Here is a 21415-nt window from a genome sequence, read left to right on the forward strand (position 1 = left end):
AAGGGGAGATGTGTAGGGCTTGTGCATATACTGCATGTTTTTAGAGGCGGAGAAGAAGCAAGATGGAATGAGTATGGGGAGATGAAGAACATCAATGAAAGTACCATGTGAAGTGAGGAAGGAGTGATGCGAGTAGTTGGTAGTTGTGCAAGTGCTGGGATGTGAGAAGAGAATGGTGTTAGTGTGTGATGTGAAGAGTGCAAAGGTATAAGTAAGTGACTGTTTGAAATAAGAAAAAGTATTGCAGTGTGCATTTGTGATGGTATGCTGAAGGATATAATGGAATTGCATTTGTAGCTGTGACATTTGTCACCTTCAATGAACCATCTTGTACTTGTAGGGTTTCAGCAAGTTGTTAATACCCTGCCATAAGAATTGTCCAATCATGTTGACGTTTATCACTAAGGGCCCGAATTTGATGAAGGCCCCTACCCGCCCAAGTGTCGCCCATAGGACTGCCTATGGCCGCCGAGTTACATGACGGTACTTTGGGCGGGGTTTTCATCAACAAGGTCCCTCGAAAGCCGGCGGGCGGCAAATGAGGGACTTACGCTGCCAATCTGGGCGGCAGCTGACGGGAGCTCTCATTCTCGATGGCAAAGGTGCTTGCCGCCCAAGTGCCACCGAGGATGGAGTCGGGCCCACGGAGGGTCAAAGACCTGCAAAGAAAAACTACCAAAAAAAACCATCGGAACACCTTCAGGGGACCCCTTACAGCTAAGTCCCTGTCAGGTAAATCAGCTCTTCATACCTACTGTCGGGGACAGACCAGCTTCCTCGCAACGGTCCACCCTTGTTCTAGCGCCGACTCCCGCCCGCATGAATACGGCATCTCAGTGGCCGGGAGCCCACTTATGCCATTCGACCGTCCGCTGACGTCAGCGGGCGGTTCCTGGCAGTTCTCCCCTCCCGCCCACTCCAGCCCAAATCGAAAGTGGCATTGGGCGGAACCCGAAGAGGAATGTCGGTGGCAGGGGGCAGCAGTCAGTGGCAGTGTGCGGTGAGTCCATTAAATTCGGGCCCTGTGTCTTTTTGGGCCACTTGTGAATCCGGCTGATTATTTTCTTCTCTGTCCTTGCTCTAGATCCAGTTGCGCGACTGGCCTTGTTCAAGAATAACAAAAATAAATATCCTCCTGTGAAGGCATCAAAGAAGATATATGATCGTGTGGAATATTTTAGAGGTAAGCGGAAACAATACTGTTAATCCCAGTGTTTTGAGAGACGGATTTCAGGTCAAACATTTATTTGTTTTGATCCTTGTTGGTGTATAATGGGGTATGAATTTATCTTGGCTGGTAATGTAAAATAGGCCTTATCACATGGACCACCTGCTATTCTCCCCGCCCAATATTCAATTTCATTGAAGTCCATTGGTGGTCGATACGATATAAAGGCACTTTTATACCCCATTATCTTTTGCATAATATTTTATAAAATCATTGATCAGAGTGAGAATGATGTAAAAGGTGCACCTGTGCCAATTGTGCTAAAATTTCAATATTGTTCACACTTGCAACTATATACCTTTATAAATCCAGTTCAGCCCATAAATAATATGATGTTAACCCTTCTCTAAGGAGATGTAAAGCACTCGCCGTTTAAATTTGTATTCCGTATACTGATGTGTTACCTCCATAAATTGAAAATACATGATAGACTCTTATTTTACTTTCTCATTATTATTTTATATTTACGAGTGAATTTTGTGCTCACTACAATTTATAATCTTACTTTGGAGAAAACTTCTCCGATTTTGTACCGTGCTATCAGTATCGAGCACTCCGAGGTACGATGGAGAAACAATCCACCTTAATCTGAGCTTTGGTAGCCTGCTCCCTTTTGCACCAATGTTAGTTTTTCATTGCCTAACTAATTTGATTAAGTGTCTTCCCCACATTGCACATTGAATTCTTTTATCAATTAGGTACACACACAAATGTCTGTGTGTAATTTTTCTGTACCTATGTGAAATGATGACCTCAATTTTAATGCCCCCCCCCGCCCCCTACTGACGGGTGATAGAAGATTAGACAAGGCTAAAAGATCAGGTTCAGGTAACCCGATCCCATTCCTGCCTCTTTCAATTTTAAATTACAGAAATCAGGCCAAGAATGAGGCTTCTGCAAAAGGCAAACGAGGGTCTAATTGCTATACCAAAGTCGCGGCCTGGTGACATCATCAGCACCGCGACTTAAATTTGATAGTATGAAGGGAAGCCTATGTGATCTATGCGATTCCCCGCTGCTTGATCCGAGGTGGGAGCTGCCAGATTCCCAAGGTAAGTGGCTCTTATAGTACTCCTTATGGGGCAGGAGTAGCAGCAGTGCCCCCACCCCCACCCCCCCCGCTAAGCCACTCAAGGGAGTCTTCGCCCACCCTCCCACTCCAATCGCCAACCTCCCCCGCAGCCCACCTGATCATCACCCGGAGCTGATGCTCCCTTCTCAGTGCCGGGAACCATCCCGAAGGGTCTTCAGCTGCTGCCTCCTGCCACTAATACATCCGTCGGCCAGGCTGTCCATTTGGTAGGCTATCGGGCGGGAGGCTGCCCTACAATATGTTAATGAAGCCCTGCCATTAAGATCAGCAGCAGCTCCGTGTCCCCGGCCTTGCCAGATTGTTCGAGTGATTTTGGCCTCCCCCATGTCTCCCCCTGCCTCCCCATTAATATCAGGGTTGATGTCTCTCCTCAATTACCATTTTTTCCCACAAATCTTTAAACAAACCATTTATCGATGTTTCCTCGTCACTTATTTTTTGTTTCAAAAATGAGCGTGCTTAAAATCTATTCAAGCTGTACGCTCAAATTATTTTTTTTTTTAAATTAAGAAAACTCTGAAACATCCTCCCCTCATCTGACACTGAGTTATTTTCATAAATGAGACACAGGGGAACCATCCATCCACTGTATTACATGCTTTTTAAAAAGTAATGACTCACTTCAGTCTGTGATTTTCTCCAAAGTTGAACCATTTCCCCTTCTCATTCTGTTAGCTACCAACAGAGGATTTGTAAAAAAAAAAAAATCTGGCATTAGTATGCATCTGGAAACATCCTGTACTTCAAAATTAATTGTTCTCTTCATGCATAAATATTAACAAATGTTCACCAGAATTGCAAGATACTGTCTGTTCCTTTTTGACATTCATGAAACGAAACTATGACCTTGCTCTTTTTTTCCCAACTTGCATTCAAATCAGGTGGAGTCCACCATTCCTCTTGATTGACCTAACCCCTCCTCCTCTAACCCCTTCCCCCAGTATTTGCAGGTTTAGGTCTTTAGCGTTAGGCCTGATGCACACTCGAGGCAGATCCTCCTCTTGACAGGATCTGGTGCCTAAAACTGGGACCAAATTTCGAATGCTGCTGCAGGCCAACTTTGGGGCCTTCTGTAAATGCCCAAAAGCAGTAACTGAGCCTCAAAAGTCTTTCTGCTCGACCTGCTTTTTTTTTTAATTGGCTAGTCCTTGCCAGCTTTCCTTTCAGATCCTCCAGGTCTGAGCGCAAGACTTAATGACTGCTTCTGGACACCCCTCCAAATAGGTGACCACTATGGTAACCCAACAGGAAAATGAGGTGAGGTTAGATCCCACCCGACCATTTCATATATGTTGCTGCCCCATGCTTGCGCCTGATGCAGGCGCAAAGCATAAGAAAACTAGCCACATGTATCTGGATGCTTATCTGCCCTAAACATTGCTTTGTAACTTCAGTATATTAAATATTTCATTAAATTATTAAAAGTAATTTCCTTTCTGTGAGTACAGTGGGAACTTTTGGCTTGCACATACTTGTATGTAAACTTGTTCCATGTCCAACATTCCCAACAATTAACAGTAGTACACTTCGGAAATAGCTTGAGAGTATTAAAATTGCACAAGTCTATTGTGCACCAAGAATCATATCGAAACTCCCCTATTGGAACTGAAAATCTGTTGTCCTTCCAGCACACTCCCAGATCAACTCGAGCAGGAGTGTGGCAGGAGGATCATGAAATTCGGTGCTGGATCCTAAAATTTCCGAGGAGTTTCCATGGAGCCTTATAATGGTCAGAGCCTCCTAACAAGACCATTGATGAAAAAAAGAGCATGGCTACGGGCGGGGACTCCCAGGACTGGAGTTCCCACATTCGCGGCCTGGTAGGACATCGGCGGGCTAGTATGCTGTTAAAAGCAGCCATACCAGCCCAGTGAATGGTGGATCTGAGGCCTATGTGGGGGTCCAAGCCAATGGTTATGGCCTAGATCCTCCAAAAGTCAGGACATTTTTTTCAAAGTTTCTCAGCCCCTTTTTTGATGGGGCAGATTAGGGGAATGCAAAACTGATGTTTCTGGAAATAGGAGTTCCCTGGCTCCCTAAAACAACAGATTCCACTCGTTTGCAATCTCATGGAGGAGGTAACTGCCTAAAATGCACCCCTAATGGCATTGGTGTCTGCCTGCCTTATTCAAATTAAGTGACTTCCCTGTCCTGGATGTCAGCGCCATGGGTTTTCAGGCCTATTTCTTCAGTGCTTATATATTTTAAAATGTTATCCTTTGAATGGCTGTCCGTATGTTTCATTATATTTTTGCTGTTTTTTCAAATGATTTTAATAACCTCCATAACTTGTGTGTGTGTTTGGAGACCGAATGGAGAGTTCTGTTTTGTTCAAATTCCTACAGGAGCTATAAAATGAAGAGTTGTCATTTAACATAAAATCATATTACGCTTGCCAGTATGGGGTAAAAATTGTCAAAATCAACCCTTCCAGTATTTTACTTCCTGTCAGCTGGTCATATTGCTTCACTGAGGGCAATTATACAGAAGTCCATGGTCCAAGTCATCCACCCTCCAGGCTGCAGCAGGAAGCATGGTGGCATTCACTAGTGGGGGCCCAAAAAGGGGGAAAGATAGGGGCTTGGGGTGGGGGGGAGTTAGGGAAGACAATACAATGCATGCAGCACTCAATTCCAACTTTTTAATTAAATTTGTCATACTTTCATTTAAACTCTCCTAACAGCTATGTCGTTGCCAGTTTAAAAAAATGACAGTTTTGGATTATGCAACACACATACTTTTGAGAAATATGACTGGAGGCCATCAACTGTCAAAACCATTATTAAAGCAGTTACAATAGAGAGTTGAAAGTGTTGAAATGGGAAAAATTTGTTTATGAAAGCTGTTTCTCAATTCGTTTCACATCTGTGCAGGACAGTTATACCATAGTTGTGTGTAATCAATGAGTGAAATATATAAGTTTGTGAAACTTTGGATTTAATGGCTCTCTTAGGGTGTAAAATGATAGGGACTTCAAGCAGGTAGATATAGCCAGCAAAATCTAGAAAAGAACTAGAATAACATAAACACATGGAGTTGGATAACTTGGAAAAAATCTGTGTTGTGTTTGCGTTAATCATCTCCAGAAGAAATCCAAACTGATACTTGAAACATAAGACTTCTTGGAGAAAGCAGCAAGGCCTGAGGCATTGGTGATCTCAAGGAGCTCTCTATGGGTCAGAGCCACTTTTCTGGCAGAGTGCAAGCCTAGTTCACAGCATTGCTTCTCGGAGAACTGTAAAACACTGCAGGAGTTGTGCTATGTATGCACGCAGAATTTAGTTCATTTTCTTTTTTAGTCAAATGCCTTGTCACTTGCTAAAGGATGACATTTAAAATTAAATCTGTACCTAATTTTCTAAGCACCCATCCACCAAATTATGATACTGATTTCCTGCAGTTTATTATGTAGTCATTTGCATGTTGTATAATGTTAGCCATACAAAGCATTTAAAAGGAGCTTTTGCCTTTTTTTTTTAATTGAAATTTTTAAAATTTTTCTCACAAATGAAATCTGCCAACAAAGGTTCTGAACAGTGTGCTTCTGTGTTGTAGACAAATATGATTCATAGCATTGCATTTTATCATTACATTACCGCTTCTCCTTTCCGCAATACATTCTGGGTAAACTGACAGAAATGTGCCACAGTTTGGGGCCTGTAGAAGTTGTACTTAACTCGTAATAAGATTTTGACTCCTACATATTATCAATATTATTTTGTATGAACTAAAATTCTGGGTAAAATGGTGACAGTTGTAATCCTACCTGAAATGCCTGGCAAGAAGGCCAGCAGTATTGTTCTTCTCCTCTTTATTTAATGGTATAAACAACTTACACAGCAGTGCATGGTTCAAAGCATTCCACAGAAAAAGAGCTAATGGTTACGTCTTCCTTTACGCTAATAATTTGTAATATTCGATAAATTGGCAATGGCATTGCCCATAGTCAGTTAATAAGTTATTTTTTGTATACAAGATGGTGACAGAATTGGAAGGAGCATGGAACCATTTAGTGACAGAGCCTCACACAGCATTGTGACATTGACAAAGCAAAATTTAATAAAAAAATGTTTATGAAACAATTTAGCATGGTTATCGTCGATGGAAAATGTGGCCAAAAATCATAACAGGTTCCTCGGTTGGCAATCCACACCATTTGCAATATTTTTTGTATGATGTAAAAAGATTGTAGCTATTGAAAATGTTTCTAGCACATTTATAAAATGTGCTTAATTTCCTTTTATTTATGATATAGTATTCACGTTTGATTACATCATTTGGAAATATAGCAGTCGGACTGATTGAATACTGTAGGGGTGCTTTTCCCGACACTTCAGCTCCGATTTTAACTTGGGGTGCATATGCAGTGCACGGGGGCCATGACGAGCAGCATGCTCACATCATGTCACCATGTGAGGCCCGGAGAGATTTTAATTCCTGCAACTCATTACCATGTTTAAGTTCTGACTATCACCAGAACCCAGTGGGAAACAGTATTTGGTCGGCGGGTGGGAGCAGGATTTTGGGTGGCTGGAGGCCACCGCCAGGGACCCAAGGTAACAGTCCTTCGGAGCAGGAGAAGCCCATGGTTTTCTTGTGGGGTCCAGAGAAGCGCTCCTACTCCTTCCCACAAGGAAACAATTCTTTAAAATATCATAAAACCTACCTTCCCGGGGCTCTTCTGTCGCTGATCTTGTTTGCTACCAGATTATTCTGGCAGCTCTGGTACTGGTTGAGACTCTTATTTCAGCTGAGGCTTTTTGGGGATTTTTAGCTTTAACCCTACTTTGTTCTGATAGTTTTAGGCTAAGCATTTTGGTATTTTTAATTGCATCAATTAATATTTAAAATATCGCCCCCCTCCCTTTAACTCCTGCTGCAGGTCAGTAAACCTTGTAACAGCAGCAGAATTCCCACTACTCGAACAGCGAGCTCCCATATCTCATGGCAGGAGCTCACTGCCATTATGATTTTGAGAGTGACCCTGGAAATCCTTGTGAGGGCAATCGGGTCTGAGAGAGCATCCTCCACTAAGGGGTGGTGCGCAAACGAGTCGCCCTCTTCAGCTTGTCAGCAAAGTTCACGGCTACTGTGTGAGCCAGGATATATACTGTTAGAAGCTGTGAAGAACGAGAAGAGATCCAAACGGCAACGGAAACTATTATTGACTAGCTTTATTGGGGAACTGAAGATAGCATGCTGATTGAAGAGCTTGGCTAGAGGTAGCATCCTTCAGATCATCCTGGGTAATTCAGTTTCATGTTATAGTCTAGGGAGTTGTCCACTGTAATTAATTATCTCTCAAAAATAACCTTGTTTGTTATTAATGGACTGTTACAAATCTGAAATACAGTAATTCTCACATTAAGGAAAAAGCAAAGCAAAACCAAATATTATAATGCTACCAAAAGGAATTTTGCCATGTCTATATCTAGATTTAAGAGCAGTTATTATTACTTTAGAACTGAAGCCATAAATAACTTGCCAGTGTCCATTTTTGCCCTGTGGCTTTTTCCCTTTCCATGATGAGGTTTTGATCTGCATTGAGGACTGTTAATTTTAACACGTTTTCTGCTGCACTTGCCAGTGAGGTGCCAGCATGTTTAGACTCTCTTCTAAGCTTTGTTAAAAATAAACATGGAAATCTGCCTGCAGGTGTTTTGATGGCCTCAGATCAGAGCTAGATTTCCTGTTTTAGTTACGCAAATATGCCAAACATCAGAGTCGATGAAATGGCTAAAAAAAGCAAAATCTGTGGATTACCGAAACCACGGGCATACTAACTTTACATTTTTTGTAAATATATGGAATTTATTTAAACTCAACCTTTTATTACCTTTGTACAAATTAGAAAATACTTAACTGCAAACCAACAATCCAGGTCCTCTAGCATCACCTCCATATGTTAAATGTCGCACTGTGAAAATTGGAATCAAATGTTTTCTTAACTTTTTAATTGTAGTTTTAGCAGTAACTGGTAGAATTAATTTGATTTTTTTTTTGTCTTGGTGTATTTTGTACTAGTAATTTGGAATATTCTTTAACCAAGTGAGTTAGCAAGATATTTTTTAACAACCCAAAAGCAAAGAAGTTCGTGTAAGATGCATTGCTCATGCAATGTGATCTAATTGCTCAAATAATAAACAAAAGGACATTATTATTCCTACTAGTGCCAGGTTGAACATAAGCAGTGAAATTTTGGAATAATCAAAAGTCAATCTATGTGCCCTGGGACCCACTACTGTTACTTTGAACAATTGCTAATGTTAAAGTGTGCCACATGAAGCTTTCAAGTTCTCTGGGGCCTCTTTCACAGGTGATAACCCAGTAATAGTTCATTTATTTTTTACTAAATCATTTTTTGGGGAGTGAATCTTCAACTGCAAAAGGTCTTTGTTGAAGCCCAGTTGCCAGTTAATCACCATATCCCCAATGTTTATTCAAGCTATTTCTTTATATTTATAGACGCATAAAGATCTTAGATAAAAAAACCATAGGAGCATGTCTATTAGAATAAGTAATGGTGCTCTTCACAAATATTTGAAAACGTCTTGAACAAAATTTAACCTGCAGATGACCTTGTCTTGTTTATTCAGTAGGGAATTTCTAAGCAATGCATAGAGTGTCTATTATTCTCCTTTTTGAGAAAATTAATGGCAGATGGTCCTGACCTCAATGACTGTCACTAACATAGCTCTGAATGACTTCATTCTTTAATATCACGACATTGTTTCTGCTGCAGAGATAGTGACCTCCGATTGTGCAAGTTCCCTGAGAGATCTACATGATAAGCCTCCATGCACAAATATTCCTGATGTAGGAATCTGTTAGCTCTGTGTACTATTTCTACATACTCTTAAATTCACTAATCCAGTAGTCTGCTGAAAATGAATAGAGCCTTATTGCAAATCTGACAACAGTAATGCATTTTATGATCCAGAGAACACAGCATAGGAAAAAAATAAAACCAATCCTTTATGAGAAGACTCCCTTTCAGTCAACTGTTTGCCTAGTTCAGTTAATTATATGGTCTTCTGCCACTTGTGTTTGCATTTAGCAAGGAAGATTTGAGCTTAGAAGAAAGGAACCTGAAGTACTAATGCCAATGACTTAATCCTGAACTGCTAAGTGAGAATTATAAGCAGTTTATTCAGATTCATTGTTGTGTATGTATACGTGTCAAAGATCTGGATAGCTGATGGTTTTGAACATATTATATTGATTGCAGGTTTTATAATAGGGGTCACTAAGGTGCTTGGAAAAATAGAGAGGGGCAGTCACTGAAGGCATGCAATGCCAGATGCTACAAGTCAGTCGTCATTGAGGATGAAGGGAGGCAGAGGACATATATTCCTACCAGTATCAGTTTAAATAATAGCAGCTTTACTAAAGAACAAATCTGATACGAATAAGATCATCTTTGATCACATATGGATTTCTGCCTTTTCCCCATTCATTGCTACGGCTGTGAAATCCTTGAAAAACCACCGTCTTTTGATCACAGATTTGTGTCTTTAGCTCCATTCCAAGTCTCGAACATCAAATATCTCAACATCGGCTGCCTAATAAAGCATATATTTATTTTTTGGTGAACTCTTATTGTTCTGAAGGGTATCATTTTAAATATACCCTGTATACATATTAAGAATCATTTACTGTTATGTAAAACGTTTTGGAGCTGTGTTAATTATCTTTGTCTTTTTGTGCATGTGAAAAATTTTACTTTTAAGAATGAACTACAGTCATTTTATTTTAATAGAAAGGTGTCCATTATAGTTGGTGTCTTTGTTTAACTACATACAGTGGAATCTCTTATCGACCATAATTGAGGTTCTACTGTACAGTATTCAGTTGCTTTTTCCAGTATTTTGCTTGCAGTTTACTGTGCTGTCAGCCCATGCACTTTTACTGCAGTCACTCTTCGGAACTGATTAAATACATTTTTAATGAAAAGTGTTGTAGCCCTATGTCCAACTTTGGGTTGCAGTTTGCCCCCCCCGGTGTATTGGCAAAGTTGCCAATCTTCATTTGTGAGCCTAACTAGAAACAATCAGGAGGTAAGTTGACTGGACCAAGTCATCGAAGACAGGGGTGACAAGTATTCAGAATAGAGCAAAAGAGTTCTGCATGAGTTGGACTTTATGTAGAGTGGAGTTGGAGACAGCAGGAAGGAGCATGTTGGGAGAAATCAGTCCTTCAGGTGACAAAGGTACAGATGAGGGTTTTGGTGACAGTGAGGGTGAAGTAAGAACGTAGGCAATGCTTCAGTTCACATGATCTCTATCTTCCAAAAAAAACATATTAAAACAAATTTTATTTAGATTTTAAAATCACAAAGTCTTGAAACCTGAGGTTATTTATCTACCTAGTACCTGAGTCATAATTTACTCTGTTATTTCATTCAGCTCCTGAAGAACTCATTCGTCAAGACACTACCTCAGCAGAGGCACTACGAAAGAGCAGAGAACTAACCTATCAGTGGCTTCACACGCAGATTGTCAATTATGAACAAACAAATCCCAATATTATGAAAAAGTAAGAACTGTTTTGTTTATTTGGTAGATAATGTGAGCTTTGCAACGTAATGGAGTTAATGACAAACCACAGTATTTCTTGTCCTGCTTGCATTCTGTAAGCATGCAGACAGTGGGAGTAGATTTTCAACTTGCCACCCCAGCGTAAACTGGCTGTGCATATTGGTCACCCGTTATAGAAACTGCTTGATTTTTCATTTCCATTGAAAATTGGGCCATTTCTATAATGAATGGCTGATCCACAATATGCGTTCTATGCCCGAGTAGCCAGTTAAAAATCTACCCCTATGTGCCCATGCCACCACAACACAAATCGCTAAAAAAATGTAAAGAGTAAACACTTGCACTTACCTTTACAGCGCTATACCATCATCACCGCCGCCGGCACGGCTGAACTGCTCTGGCTTCCCAGGCGGTCATTGCGAGGCGCGATTCCAGGCGTACGGGTCGGGTGCGAGTCAAAACTTGGACGGTGTCGCAACAAGAGGCGTGGCACACCCAGCGCAGCTTTTCCTGGCGCCGCCGCCGCAAGAGGAGACCTCGCCGCCCCATTTGTTGCCGCTCTGGGGCGAGACCTGGAGCGCAAAGGACGGGAAAATCCAGCCCATTAGTTGTCCATTACTCCTTCTGGATCTTTTGAAAATACCTGCATATTGCACGGCATATTACAGTTGATAAAATACTGAAATATTTCATCTTCTCTTCATGACTCCCAGAGCAAATGCCCTTTTTAGTATTTAAAAAAAAAAACACTCTTGAGGATATTGGAGAACTAGCTAACATGTTAAAAAGTGCTTGATTTAAATAGAAATCCTGCCAAGATTCAGCAGATTCCAACAATAGCTTGCTCTTCTGCTTCAAATGATACATGGTTTAAACATCAAAATTGGTGTAAGGTAGCTATTAAAAATTGGCCAGCACATCCAGTGCCTCATCTTAGCACTTTAGAAACCACACTGCACATATTGTTAAGCCAAAGTAGTAGGAAACTATCACCTGCGGGAAGTCTCACTATGTTCTGGCGTTCCGCTGTGAATCCAGATTTCTAGTGCAAGTTTAGCATCGGTACATGGCAGTTTCCACTTCACACCATGCTAAACCTGCAGTGTAATTGTGTATTTTCCTTTTCAGCTTCAATCCGTGCAATGACTGTGGTCAGACAAGATTAGGCAGGGTTGAGAAAGGAATGTTTTTGGTTTAGATAAAGAAAGACACTTTTTCCAATTTTTCGCAAAGCATTCAAGAATTCCAAGAATTAGTCATTGTAGACTCTCAATGTTGAAACAAAATTCCCACAGAGTAAAATGGACATATCTGTTTCACACACTGAAATGATTCTTGGATAGGTAATGGCTATGTTTAAGCCATGGATACTCTCTATACTAGTTTGATAGCCATCATCACTGGTATACCTAAGGTATGCAGTATGTCAGAGATACTATTTAACTTGTTCTTTTCATCCTTCCCCTTGATTCTTTAAATTGTGACTATAATATATTGTAGAGGATTTATGGGAGTCCACATTAAGATTGGTAAAGACACAGGGGCCGAAATTCAGCCTCCCAAAAAGGCCACATACCGCCAGAAAGCGGCGGCCAGGCGATGGAGCTGAACGGCCGCCGACTTCCAATCCAATGGCCGCCACGATCAAAATTCACCTCGGGGATTTTTCTGGCAGTCCCCACTTCCGCCCCACTGCTGCCCACTGTCCTAAGCGCATCATCAAAGCGTGCACCGCCAATCTCCCGCACCTCCATGGCACCCCCTGCGATATTTAGGTGAAAAAATCCACGATCCACTGCACGATGCCCCCGACAGCTTTTTCTGTCGGTGCACCTTGTATTCTGTGTGTGAGCTATGGCAGCGTGGCAGCCTTTCAAGGGCTTCCCGATCGGCTGGACAATTATGGCCTTGGGTTCGACTGGGCCACCAACAGGCAGCCTGGTGTACCCCTTCTTGGTTGCCAGGCCGCTGGCCCGGCCGAAACCCTTCTTGGTGGCCCAGTGGCCGAACCTAAACAATTACTGCTTTTCTCTCCTTTAACTGAGGGGAGAGACGTGGTGACGCACATGCGCAATGACGTCACCACCGCTCCACTGCTGACTTGACAGCGGCGGAGACTCCGTCCAGCCCTCACTTCAGCCCCGGACCAGCACTTACTGCCACACTTCCACCCCCATTATGACCGACTTCTGGTCCGCTCCAAAAAAATTGCCAAAGAGCTGAAAATGGATCAAGAGTCCGCCTCGTCTGACACAACGGTAAAAACACTTGGAAAACAGTTGCGGCAGGTTTCCAGCGGGGGTGAATTTCTACCCCATAATCTTCGTGCATGCAGGTCATATTCTAATGTGAAAAGCCAGCTTCTGGAATTGGTTTAGTTGTAGAAATTGCTTCTTTCAAGCTGGGTTGGGATTGGAACAATATCGCTGCTTCCAAGGCTCAGATGATACTATACCCTCATGTTGGCTTCCAAAATGCTCGCTATTGCATTGATAGCAGATTTGTAGGAGCCAAAATAATCTTAGCTATATAATATGCATGGAGAACTTGGAGGCTGATGTGCAAATCTAGCAAATGCTTCCTGTTTCTGTGAGGGGGGAGGAACTCAAGATCCAAAAATACTTCTTGTCCCCCATTTAATCTGTATAGTTGCACAACTTTTAGATCTTAATTTGGCCTGTTCCTCAACACATTTTCAATCACTTCCTGTAGTGTAATCAGAAATTCAACCCTCTATCGGCTTAACTGTTTGGGATAAGGTAAGATTTCGGGGTACAATTTCCACTTTGGGCGCAATCGGCAATCCGGGCACAAATTGCGCTCAAAATTGTTTCTTCTCAAACTCATTTGCATAATCACACGTAAACTCTTCCACAAACTTTGTTATAGAACGTAATTGTTTATTTTTTTTCCCTTGCATTAAAAAATATTCCTTGATGTATTTAAGAGTGGTAACCTAGTGCAGCTGAAAATGGATTTATCACAAAAAATAAGCATTTTTAATGAGTGTCTTGTTCACCATCTGTGAGTAACCTGATTTTAAATAACTGAAAATGACTTCAAAAAACTATACAGAACCATTGAGTATTATTGATGACCACTAGTCAGCTTCTTAGTAAATTCAATATTTTTAATATTTTAAAACTTTTAAAAGGTGCCTACTAGTGCCTTTGTGCCTGTAAAAGAAAAGCTTAATTTGAAGAGCCTCCTTGAAGGGTCGCAAATGGATACAATTAGCAGAAACTCACCATGCTGCTTAATTCAATCTGGGGCGGGGCCAGATTTGTGGGCGAGGCCAGCGGCGAATGTGCGATGTTTTTTAAACCAGTATAAAAGATTATGCAAACACAATTTGCACTGGACTTAATTTGTGCTTGAAATTCCTCGATATTTTAGGTTGGTTTGGCCGAGCTTGGACGGATGAAACCAGTGCAACCTAGCGGAAACTCACCCGATGTGACTATCCTACAGAAATGACCTTTCTAGTGATACAATATAAAAGATTTGCATATGTGCGTATTTCCTGTACAACACACATCAGGTGTCAAACACCAAAGGGCCGAAATTGAGCCCAAACGGGGGTGCACCTACCCTTTTCTAAAGTGTTTCTCTACCCTAATCAATGGGGCAGAGAATCCGGAGAAATTCAGGACTTGGAATATTTTTTCCGGTCACAGCAGTGCTGCGGGCTGTGGGCATAATTGTTGGCCCGACCTGCCAGTCGGCCGACAATAAAAAATAAAATGGAGTCGTCGGCAGCGTGACCTCCCCTTTAAGGACGGACACGCCACCCAGCCACAGACAGCTCCCCGCTGGGGAAAGCTGTCGAGGGCATCGGCCGGTGGTGGCGCCGCTCTTGCGGGGCAATTTCCTGCGGGAGTTGGAAAGCGGGTCACCACTGCTTGGTAAGGGGTCGGCACGTGCCTGACATGGCGGGAAAATGGGCGGTGCGGTAACCCGTTCCCGCCGCTTCTGGCCTGGGGGCAATTTTTGCCCCGAAAATTTTTGGATCACATTTTTGAGGGGGGGTGGAGGAAGAATTTTTAAAAAGTTTTTGTAATTTGTAGCCAAACTCTCCAGCAACAGATAATACTGAATCCCCGTTAATCCTAATGTCAACTAACATTGCAGGGTTACCAGATGCTGGAGGAATACTCTCTGTACATAAAGATTTCAGAATACATTATAATTATGAATTCTCCTTACAACTCGTATGCTAATGATTACTCTGGTGATAGCCCCTAATGCTCTCTTAGCTATTCCAGGACTCCTCCTGTGGCTGCAGCTTAAGAGTTGAAAGGCAGCTGTGAAATCAGATGAGGGCTGTTGAGATGATCGTGGTTGGGGCAGTCTGGCCCAGCTGGCTTCCTGACACCAGTACAGGCATTGGTTGAGGGTGTGGTGGGGAAGCAGGCATGTCATCATTGTGAGCGAGGGCAACATGTGCCCCTACCAATGGGCCTGCTAGTATCAGTAATGGTGACCATGAAACTATCGGATTGTCATTAAAAACCCATCAGGTTCACTAATGTCCTTTAGGGAAGGAAATCTACTATCCTTACCTGGTCTGGCCTATGTGTGACTCCAGACCCACAACAATGTGGTTAACTCTTAATTTCCCCCCGAAATGGCCTAGCAAGTTACTCAGTTGTACCAGACTGCTATAAAGAAGTATACTACCTTCACCATATGGACTGCAGTGGTTGAAGAAGGCGGCTCACCATCACCTTCTTGAGGGCAATTAAGGATGGGCAATAAATGCTGGCCTTGCCAGAGACGTTCACATCCCAGGAACGACTTTAAAAAAAAATACTCCCACTGATTTGTGGGAGGTCTGTGATCTGATTGAAACCCTTTTCCATTCAGTCATCCAGCCTGTCTAAGGCAAAGGAGATGGCCGAGCCCAAGCTGCATGGTACCATAATGAGCATGCTTGAGATATGCTATAACTCATATCATAGCTTCCTAGATGGAAGGCCACATGTTGCATGGATGACTGCATAGTGGTGATGTCATGCGACAGACTCATTAAAGTTAGTTGTGGACTCCTTCACACTTTTTGGCATGTTGCAGATGCTCCTGGTCACCAGTCGCATGCTTTGAGTAGTTGATGCACACCAAATCATCCTCTTTTTAAAGACTGGGTCCTTGAAATCTTCTGTGTCCTCTGCAGTAGAACTAGGATGTGAGCTTGCCTTCCAGTCAGCTGTTTCCTGCACCAATCTTTCCACCTGCTTTCATTCCTGCTCACTTGTGTTCAGTGATTCGGCAAATGCAGACTCCTATAACTCTATCTGCAGGGTGCCAATTTCTGAGCTGGTGCTCGTTAAGGTCAGAGCAAGTAATGGTGCATCGTTCAGGAGGGTTTCTTTTCTCAGACTTCCGATGGACCTGAAAAGCGGGGAACAGACCAGGGTTAGCATGGAGCGGCAAGGGTAAGCAGTAGCAGATGAGTGGCAGCACTGTGCACCACCAGGTTGTCATACAGAATATATGAGGGAGAGAGTTCAGTATAAGGAGAGAAGGAAGAGAAGATGTCCAGACTCCCTGCTTCAGGTGATCCCAGTCTTGCTACATCCAATGCTGTGCGCCCTCCCACTGCCAATGACATTAATGGCAGCCTTCTCCATTGGTTCCAACCCATCTCGCGATCATGTAATTTCCCACCTTCTGCCGGTGTGTCCTGTGGGAGTGGGTTAGTGTGTGTGTCCTGTTGAAGGGTTGTGAAGATGTGTGAGGCAGCTTAGCATGTTGAGAGGAAGAAGCAGCAGGTGAGGCCATTACCTTTTTTCCTACATTGTTGTCAGGTCCTTGTGGTATTCACATGGTCAGCCACCTCTCTCCGCTGCATCTATACAATTTGCTTGGTCATCCACATGACCTCCTTTTGGCTACTGACTAGTTCTATGAGCACCTCCATCACACCAACTGCAAGCCTGGGGACCACTGTTTTACTATCCACCGTATACAAAGTGCACATCCTCTTTAAGAAGTGAAGGCTCCCTTTAAATAGTAACAGGCTCACCAAATTTCCCACCTCCCTAATAAGCAAGCTGTCTATAGGGAGTGTGATTAGCACTGGCAGCTGGTCCTAAATATTAAAATGAAACCCAAAGTGGATCAGGTCTCCCAGTGACATCACCAGGGAGGCATAGCAAATGTCCCACCCATTGCCTGCTCGATTTACGTGGGACTCGAACATTACACCCAATATTCTAATGGCACCCAACCACTGATTTTTATTGGATTAGCATTACCTCTTTCCTTTAGTACTCCAAGCACCTATTTACAAAGCCTTACATCCACATGCTTTTTTTCCCCACAACTTTATCAACTTATCCTCCTACATTTAAAGATTTGTGTATCTGAATCACTAAGCACTTCTCCTTTTAAAAATTTACAAGTTAATGTGTATTTTCTTTCAATCTTTGTCCAGAGATTTATCACTTCAAATCTTCTGCATTAAATTTCATCTGACATCTATCTTCCCAAACTATTTAACTGCCTATGTTCTCACAAAATAATTTACAGGTCTCCTCACAGTCAACCACACTCCCTATTTTTGCATTATCTTCATTGATCTCATTGGTACTTAGTTCTGGTTTCCTGCACATCATTGGCCTTGCGATGGCACTAAAGTTGTTGTGCATGCTGAATTTATTTTTCATAGAAAAGTGTGGTGTCAGCTTGACTTTGTAGCTTACTCTGCAGAAAATCCTGGCTACTATCTCTGAACAGTGAAATCTTAGATGCTTCTTTCCTAATTTTTTCACGAGACACAAGCATGCTTCCCGCACTTCCGTACCATAGTCATCATTATCATCATAGGCAGTCCCTCGAAATCGAGGAAACATAGAAATATAGAAAATAGGTGCAGGAGCAGGCTATTCGGCCCTTCGAGCCTGCACCACCATTCAATATGATCATGGCTGATCATGCAACTTCAGTACTCCACTCCTGCCTTCTCCCCATACCCCCTGATCCCTTTAGACTTGCTTCCATTCTAAAAGTGAGTTCTTAGGTGACTAAACAGTCAAATACTGGAATTACAGTCCCTGTCACAGGTGGGACAGACAGTCGTTGAAGGAAAGGGTGGGTGGGTCTGGTTTGCCGCATCCTCCTTCCACTGCCTGCACTTGTTTTCTGCATGCTCTCGGCGACGAGACTCGAGGTGCTCAGCGCCCTCCAGGATGCTCTTCCTTCACTTATGGCGGTCTTTGACCAGGGACTCCCAGGTGTCGGTGAGGATGTTGCATTTTATCAAGGAGGCTTTGAGGGTGTCCTTGAAACGTTTCCTCTGCCCATCTGGGACTCGCCTGCCATGTAGGATTTCCAAGTAGAGCGTGTGCTTTGGGAGTCTTGTGTCAGGCATGCGAACAATGTAGCCCGCTCAATGGAGTTGGATGAATGTGGTCAGTGCTTCAATGCTGGGGTGTGTTGGCCTGATCAAGGACGCTAACGTTGGTGCGTCTATCCTCCCAGAGGATTTGCAGGATCTTGCGGAGACATCATTGGTGGTATTTCTCCAGCGATTTAAGGTGTCTACTGTATATGATCCACGTCTCTGAGCCATACAGGAGGGCGGGTATCACTACAGCCCTGTAGACCATGAGCTTGGTGCCAGATTTGAGGGCCTGATCTTCGAACACACACATACCACAGTACTCACCTGGAAACTGCATAAAACATGGGTATAGAAATTGGAACGATCCCTACGCCAGAGTGGATAGGCCCGAGGCACACCCAATATTGGGCCTAAGACCTCATTTACATCAAACCGTGATCTGTGGACTCCTGCTGGGCATCCCCAGGCAGCTCGCCGATGAAGAACATTGGAATTTGATGCCGCTGTGCCATCTGTAGGTGAGTTAGGTCTTGGGAGAAAGGCAGGGGGAAAATGATCAGAAGAGAAAGGGAGAGGCACAAGGTGAGGTGGAGCGGTGGCCAGCAGAGGTCTGTGGTTTTAATGTGTAGCAGTCAATGGGCGAGACATTTCCTGCTAATCATTCTGAGGTTTGGAACAAACCAGGAATTTACAAACACCTCTTTTAATTACCATATAATCGGCCCCCTGATGTGCCTGAGGAATTAACGTAATTCACATAAGGAAGTGCATAAGAGGAATTAGTCTCTTACCGACTTTAGGATATGCCTATTTACAGCAATTAGAAATTGTGGCCTTAAAAAGACAACCTAGTTGCACATAGCTTTTCCTCATTGGCAGAATAAGATATTGTTCTGATCCCTCTCCTGGTCACTCATCTTCCTCCCTCTTTGGGTCATTTCTCTCACCCCCCACCCCTTTCTGCCAAGACCTTCCTAACCTACAGGCGACACAGTGTCCTCAAATTCCAATGTTCTTCATCGGCAAGCTGCCTGGGGATGCCCAGCAGGAGGCCACAGCTCACTGGCAGTTCTGACAAAAGGTCATCGACCTGAAATGTTAACTCTGTTTCTCTCTCCACCTGCCCGACTTGCTGAGTATTTCCAGCATTTTCTGTTTTTATTTCAGATTTCCAGCAGCCGCAGTATTTTGCTTTTATATTATAAGGCATTGTGTGTTATGTGCTATACTGCTCCCACTCTTACAAAAACATCAGCCTCTAATTGATGAAGAGCAGTCCCACAAGAGATCCACTTATCTTTCAAAATTAGAGCTCTGTTACGACTGTTGAACTCTTGAGTTCAATATGCCAAGCCAAAATTGCTACTCCAGAAAAGGATCTATGTAAATCCCCTTCGTAAAACACTTGCTACCATAACAAAAAGGCACACTTAACCAGATTCTCTCCTTCTTAGTGTTGCTTTAAAGGAACAGCATCCTTTTCTGGACATCATGCGCATGTATCATCGGAATGTAATGTGGCTTAGTACTTTAAATAAAGCAATAGACTTTGGGCCCAAGTTTCCACATGATTTGCGCCTGATTTTTAGGAACAACTGGTGGAGAACGGACTATCTTAGAAATCGCAATTCTCGACATTTTTTTTTCTGCAGTTCTAGTCAGGTAGAACAGTTCCACTTTGGAACAGAATTTTTTCTTCAAAAGGGGGCGTGTCCGGCCACTGACGCCTGATTTCAAAGTTTCCACAGTGAAAACATACTCCAAACTAACTTAGAATGGAGCAAGTAAAGATTTTTGTAGAACTGAAAAAACCTGTTCGACACATTAAAAAAATCAGGCGCAGGTTACAAATTAGGCATCCAGAACGAGGTGGGGGGGCGCGGGGGGGGGGGAGTGAAGTCATTAAATTCTATAATAAATCCTTATTTATACGTATACAAATAAATCCAACCTGAATAAACATTTATAAGCAAAGAAAAGATTAAATAAACCATCTTCCTACCAGTGTGAAAGTGTTTCAGGCAGGCCTTTCGGGACCGAAGGCTGAACGGGCCGGCCCGAGACTTCGGGCAGGGCTCGTCCCCAGCACCAGATTTACAGGTAGGTGGCATTGGGTCGGGTTGGGGAGGTTCGGTTCGGTTCGGGTCGGGGGGAGGGAGGGAGGGAGAGAGAGGGGGGGGAGGGAGGGGGAGGGAAGAGGGGGGGGAGAGGGAGGGAGAGGAGAGAGAGAGAGGGAGGGAGGGGAGGGAAGGGAGAGAGGGGATGGGGAGAGAGAGGGGGGGATGGGGAGAGAGAGGGGGGGATGGGGAGAGAGAGGGGGGAGGGAGGGAGAGAGGTGGGGGGGAGGGGAGAGGGGGGGGAGAGAGGGAGGGAGAGAGAGGGGGGGATGGGGAGAGAGGGGGTAGGGAGGGAGAGAGGTGGGGGGGGGAGAGAGGGAGGGAGAGAGGGGGGAGGGGGGGAAGGGAGAGAGGAGGGGAGAGAGAGAGAGGGAGGGAGGGGGAGGTCAGGGAGGGGGAGGTCAGGTCGGATCCAGTCCAGAGGTGGGGGGAGCGGGAGTTGGGTCGGGTCCAGTCGGGGTGGGGGGGAGCGGGAGCAGGAGCGCGGGTCGGGTCCAGTCGGAGGGGGTACGGAGCGGGAGTCGGGTCGGGTCCAGTCGGGGGAGGGGGTTGGGTCGGTGGGCGGGAGTCGGGTCGGGTCGGGTCCAGCGGGGGGGAGCGGGAGCGGGAATCGCGTCGGGTCCAGTCCGGGGGGGGGCGGGGGAGCGGGTGTCGGGTCCGGTCTGGAGGCGGGGGGGGGAGCGGGTGTCGGGTCTGGTTGGGGGGGGAAGCAGGAGCTGGCCGTGGGAGGAGCCTTATTCACGCAGCCCCAGTGAGGCCATTGGGCCAGGGCTAGGGGCTGCGTGCTTCGGGCCCCTCCCACACAGTTTTGGGCGCCTGGAGCGCACATGTGCAGAGGTCCCGGCACTGTTTTCAGCGCAGGGACCTGGCTCCGCCCCCCCACAGCTCGTGCTGCGCTGCGCCGAGGGCCAGAGGACCTGCAGGGAGGTGGAGAATACGGAGGATTTTTTTAGGCGCACTTTGTGGCGAGAAAAACGGGCGTCCAGGTCGGGACTGCGCGTTCTAGGCGCGTGTGGAAACTTGGGCCCTATGTATTTAACTGAAATGAGTGTGAAGTTAAGGGAGACCTGCCATTTTTTAATTTGTTTAAAATCA

The 21415-nt window shown here is 44.2% G+C and overlaps 1 protein-coding gene across 3 annotated transcripts in view; it reads left to right on the forward strand.

Moving 5' to 3' along the window:
* lrriq1 (leucine-rich repeats and IQ motif containing 1) overlaps positions 1–21415 on the forward strand; it is a 218750-nt gene that overhangs the window by 184731 nt on the left and 12604 nt on the right. For all 3 annotated transcript variants that reach the window (XM_070900197.1, XM_070900198.1, XM_070900199.1), the window contains 2 exons: positions 1085–1183; positions 10727–10856. In XM_070900197.1, coding sequence (XP_070756298.1) covers positions 1085–1183; positions 10727–10856 — 229 coding nt within the window. The remainder of the gene's footprint in view (positions 1–1084; positions 1184–10726; positions 10857–21415) is intronic.

The sequence above is a fragment of the Pristiophorus japonicus genome, chromosome 15, assembly GCF_044704955.1.
Source record: "Pristiophorus japonicus isolate sPriJap1 chromosome 15, sPriJap1.hap1, whole genome shotgun sequence".
NCBI classification, from domain to species: Eukaryota; Metazoa; Chordata; class Chondrichthyes; family Pristiophoridae; genus Pristiophorus; species Pristiophorus japonicus.